Genomic DNA, 5,000 nt, shown 5'->3' with positions numbered 1-5,000 from the left:
GTTTTCACTTTTGGAGTTGAGAAATATGTAAAAATTTGAAAACGAAGACAAAAAATTGTGAGGCTAATGATGAAGGTAAGCAATCGCATTTTTTTTTATTTTTTTTTTATGAAAAATAAAAAGTCCAACGTCGACAAACTATCACGCACGGGACACGAGACATGGGCCAAACGGTCGCTTGCAAGAAGCCTCTTGGCATAAGCTCGTCACGTCTTCTCATGGAAGTGGAAGACTCAGAGGTGATGCTATTCCTTCATTTATCATGATAACTTCTTTTTTTTCACTTTTTATTTATTTATTTCTTACTTATTCTATTCTTTAGTTTTTCTTTTTTATTATTTTTTAAAAATTCTTACTTTTTTATTTTCCTTTTTTATTATTTACTTTTACTTTATTCCCCCCCCACCCCCCGGATAACACCGGACTATATTAATCATTGACCCAAGGGCAGGATCCAGGACAAAAAGTCGCCTCGTTTTAGCTTAAAAAACAGCCATAAATTACTTCCCCCGCGTTGAAGAGCTTAATCTGTAATTACTACATAGTTTTTCCTATAATGGAGTTACATTTTTCCCACATTAGGACAAAGAAGCGCCAAGAGTTAATCCTTGGGATTGTACGGCGCATTAAACTCTTTATGTTTGCTTCCGTTGTCGCCAGGCGATTTTATTCAGCTGAGGAGAACCCTTCAAATACGCTAAAGGGTTCAACTCTTTCCAAGTAAACCTATTTCGGTCAGCCCAGTCGACTTGATATTTAACTGTTACAGTTATTCTGGCTGCCGCCGCCGCCAGGCCATTTCATTCGGCTGAGGGAAGACCTGGAAGCCATCATCAGAGACGTTCAATCTTTGTCGATCAAAAGGGAACAAAAGGACCCAATATTAAAAAAAAAAAAAAAAAAAAAAAATCATTCAGTAGACATGGACCCCCTCCCCCTCCCCCCTTCCTCTCCCTCCCCCATTCCTCTACCAATAATGAGTGACAACAATGATAGCAATTTAATTCAAGGGAGTGTGGGGGGTGGGGGGTAGGTTGAAAATATGGGGGAATGACTCCTATTGACGAAATTAAAAACGGAACGATTTAATCTGTGTGTATTTAACGTGAATACACAAAAAGAACCATGCGATTTGGATTCGGGAACTGATTTCGTGATTGAAATATTTGACTGGACGGAATTCGCATCATAATGACACCAAATTGACGATTGTCCGGAGGCCGCTGGCAACAGTAAATTTAACCCTGGATAGGGTAAAACTTATATATATATATATGTATATATATATATATATATATATATATGAATATAAATATATATAAATATATATAAAATATATATATGTATATATAAATAAATATAAATAAATATATAAATATAAATATAAATATATATAAATATAAATATTTATAAATATAAATATAAAAAAATAAAAATATAAATATAAATATATATAAATAGATATAATATAAATATAAATATAAATATAAATATAAAATAATATTTGAATATCTGGGGAGCAGATTCTCTTGTATGCATGCATTGTTAAAATCGACAGCATTAGTGAGGTTGTTGATCTTCTTGTGGGTATTCTCCAGTTTTCTAACCAATATTCTGCCATTTGGAGGGTGGGCATAGACCAAGTTGCCAAAATGATTCATTTATTTCAACGTTTCGTCTAACAAAGAGACATCTTCAGGAAATTCTGTAACATAGATAATATTAACGTACAGAAATAAAAGAACAACATGTAAATCTAAACAATTTTACAAATATAGAAATAAATATCAATAAATGCGCAAAATCACACATTCTAACACTATACATGGGCTGATGGGGACCGCTACTTACAAAAGTTAAAAGGTCCAATGAAATGACGAAGAAAACCTTCGTTCGGTGACATATATATACGCACCTAGCCGGCTTGGGTGGTGGTGGAGGGCGGATTAGAGGGCGGGGGTGGTATCTCGTTAATACGTGAAGAAGAGGGTTGGGGGGGTTGGGGGGTTAGGGGGTTGCGGGGTCGGTTGGGGGGAGGATGGAAGGAGTGGGTGGGATGAGGTGGAGGGGGGGTTTCGGAGAGAGGTCGCGCTCGGTAGTAGCTTGGCTGTACTGCTAAACAAAGCAATGACAGAAGTCATGTTGCTTTGGATATTAATAATAGGACTACATTCCCTGATAAACATAGCTTCTAGAAGCTTAAGTTTATGTACATCCCTATTGCTTGCTATAATCCTAGTGTTTGAAACTAGGTATTCACGGGTGGCTGTTAGGTTATGGTATTTCATTAAATGATGTTTTATAGCCCCATTTTGCAAATGCATAGTTATTCTCCTACTGAGACTACATCTAGTAAAACCAATATATGCTGTTTTACGGGCTACACAGTTCCCGGTTCTACAATTCCCGAGTCCTGCAGTGGAACGTGCAAGGTCTCCGACCTAAGAAGCACCAAGTACTGCAGGCTATCTTCACGGAAAACCTTGACGTGGTGCTGCTCCAGGAGACCTTGACGTGGTGCTGCTCCAGGAGACCTTGACGCGTGCCGACTTTGAGTGGAGGGTGGCAGGTTATTCCCTTCACTCGCTCCCTGCCACAGAGAACACCCGCGGCTGTGCGGCGCTGGTGAGGAGCACCATCCCTCACCGCAGAGTATCCGCCCCAGTCCACTGCGGGGAGGGCGTGGAGGTCCTGGCACTAGAACTGCAGGTCGGGGGCATCCCGCTTCTGGTGTACAACATATACAGGAGCCAACGATACCATCTGGAAGCAGGCGAGCTGTTCTCCCTCGCCGCCCACACCAGCCTCCTCGTGGCGGGCGACCTGAACGCCCACCACCCCATGCTGCAGTCACCATCTCCAACCAACGAAACGGGCCGCCACCTGGCCGTGTTACTCGAGGACATTCCCCATATCCGCCTCCTCAACACAGGGGAGGCTACCCACACCCGGGGAGGGGGGAGGCTTGACCTCACACTCGCCTCGAGCGACCTGGCCGCCGGTGCTACATGGCAAGTACATCCTACCCTCACCGGCGACCACTTTGCCACTCTCACCACCCTCCCAGTGGCACCCCCAGTGCCCCCCCTCCCCCCTCCACGTTGGAACATCGGGAGAGCAGACTGGGTCAGCTTCCAGGCCTCCCTCGACGAATGGTGGGCCGCCTACCAGCCACCCGTGGACCTTCACCAGCGGGAGAGGGACCTGACTGCTGCTATTGAGAGGGCTGCTAACGCAGCCATCCCCAGGAAAGCCCCGAGCCGTCGTCACCGGCCAAATTGGTGGTTCTACAACGAGGAGGTGCGGGAGCATAACCACAGAGTGAACATTCACAGGAAGCTCTACAAGAGACGCCCCAACCCAACCAACTTGAGACTACTTCAGGACGTGGTGGCCCGCGCACGGGAGGTGTCCCTGAAGGCCAGGGAGGCCAAGTGGTTGGAGTGGTGCTCCTCCTTCAGCCACCACACGTCTCTAAGCCAGCTGTGGAAAAGCGTGAAGACCGCCTCCGGCGCCGCCCCGCCTCGCCCCGCCGCCCACCCGCACCCACACCAGGAGGCTGAGAGGCTCGTAGCCGAATTCACCACCCGCGGCTCCAGTGACCAGCTTCCGGGTAGCACGCGCCGTCTCCAGCAGCAGCTTCGGCCGCGCCGCGACATGGCCATCGAGGAGGCGACTAAAGAAGCTGATGTAACAGACCGTCCCTTCACTCCTCAGGAGCTGGAGCAGGCCAAGAGACGGGGCCGTGACACAGCAGCAGGGGCCGACGGCGTGACGTACTCCATGATCGCTCACGCCGGACCAGCTGGGGACGCCGCCCTGCTGGCCACAGTCAACGAGTCGTGGATGGCGGGATGCCTGCCTCCTTCGTGGAAGGAGGCTGACATCCAACCAATCCCCAAACCAAGGGAGCCCACTAAGCTAAGGCCTATCTCCCTCCTCAGCTGCACGGCCAAAACGGCTGAGAGAATGGTGCTTGCTCGCCTTCAGTGGCGTGTGGGGCCACTACACCCCCACATTTTCGGCTACACCCGCGGCAGGAGCACGGCGGACAGCATCCTGACACTGCTGAATCAAGTTAACCACCGCCCCGCCATCGTTGTCTTCCTCGACTTGGAAAAGGCATTCGAGCTGGCCAGCCCTCACGCCATCCTCGCCGCCCTCGTAAGGAAGGGCGTGATGGGAAGGATGCTAGCCTGGCTCCGTGACTATCTCCAGCATCGCCGCGCCATGGTAAAATTCCAGGGCCTGAAGTCCAGCTTCCAGAGGTTGGAGAACGGGACGCCCCAGGGTGGTATCCTCAGCCCCTTCCTCTTCAACCTGCTGATGGAGCAGCTGGTGGCCCTGCCCTTCCACAATGGCACCATCCTCCTCAGCTACGCCGATGACCTTGCCCTCGTGGTCACAATAAACCTTTATTAACTAAGGTTTTCTTCGTCATTTCATTGGACCTTTTAACTTTTGTAAGTAGCGGTCCCCATCAGCCCATGTATAGTGTTAGAATGTGTGATTTTGCGCATTTATTGATATTTATTTCTATATTTGTATAATTGTTTAGATTTACATGTTGTTTTCTTTATTTCTGTACGTCAATATTATCTATGTTACAGAATTTCCTGAAGATGTCTCTTTGTTAGACGAAACGTTGAAATAAATGGATCATTTTGGCAACTTGGTCTATGCCCACCCTCCAAATGGCAGAATATTGGTTAGAAAACTGGAGAATACCCACAAGAAGATCAACAACCTCACTAATGCTGTCGATTTTAACAATGCATGCATATATTATATATATATATATATATATTATATATATATGTATGTGTATATATATTATATATGTATATATATATATATATATATATATATATATATATATATATCGTATATATATATATATATATAAATTCGATCTCTCCCCCCCACCTCTCAACCACACTGCACTTTAATTCTAAACCATTAACATCGGAAGAACCGTGGAGTTCAGAATTAAAGTGTAT

The 5,000-nt window shown here is 46.0% G+C and overlaps 1 protein-coding gene across 1 annotated transcript; it reads left to right on the top strand.

Moving 5' to 3' along the window:
* The first annotated feature begins 161 nt into the window (after window positions 1-161).
* On the top strand, window positions 162-4,422 carry LOC143025691 (uncharacterized). The gene is made up of 2 exons (XM_076185691.1): window positions 162-239; window positions 2,530-4,422. The coding sequence occupies exons 1-2, from the start codon at window positions 162-164 to the stop codon at window positions 4,420-4,422; spliced, it is 1,971 nt and encodes a 656-aa protein (XP_076041806.1).
* Window positions 4,423-5,000: the final 578 nt, after the last annotated feature.

The sequence above is a fragment of the Oratosquilla oratoria genome, chromosome 5, assembly GCF_046742065.1.
Source record: "Oratosquilla oratoria isolate Oo_2021 chromosome 5, ASM4674206v1, whole genome shotgun sequence".
Lineage (NCBI taxonomy): Eukaryota > Metazoa > Arthropoda > Malacostraca > Stomatopoda > Squillidae > Oratosquilla > Oratosquilla oratoria.
This window is presented reverse-complemented; position numbering and strand designations above follow the sequence as displayed.

What these genes read in the sequence shown, in the direction of transcription:
- LOC143025691 (XM_076185691.1), top strand. Translation starts at nt 162, where the DNA reads ATGGGCCAAACGGTCGCTTGCAAGAAGCCTCTTGGCATAAGCTCGTCA. An exon ending in TGGAAGTGGAAGACTCAGAG is followed by an intron (nt 240 to 2,529) that starts GTGATGCTATTC and finishes GTGCTGCTCCAG; the next exon opens with GAGACCTTGACGCGTGCCGA.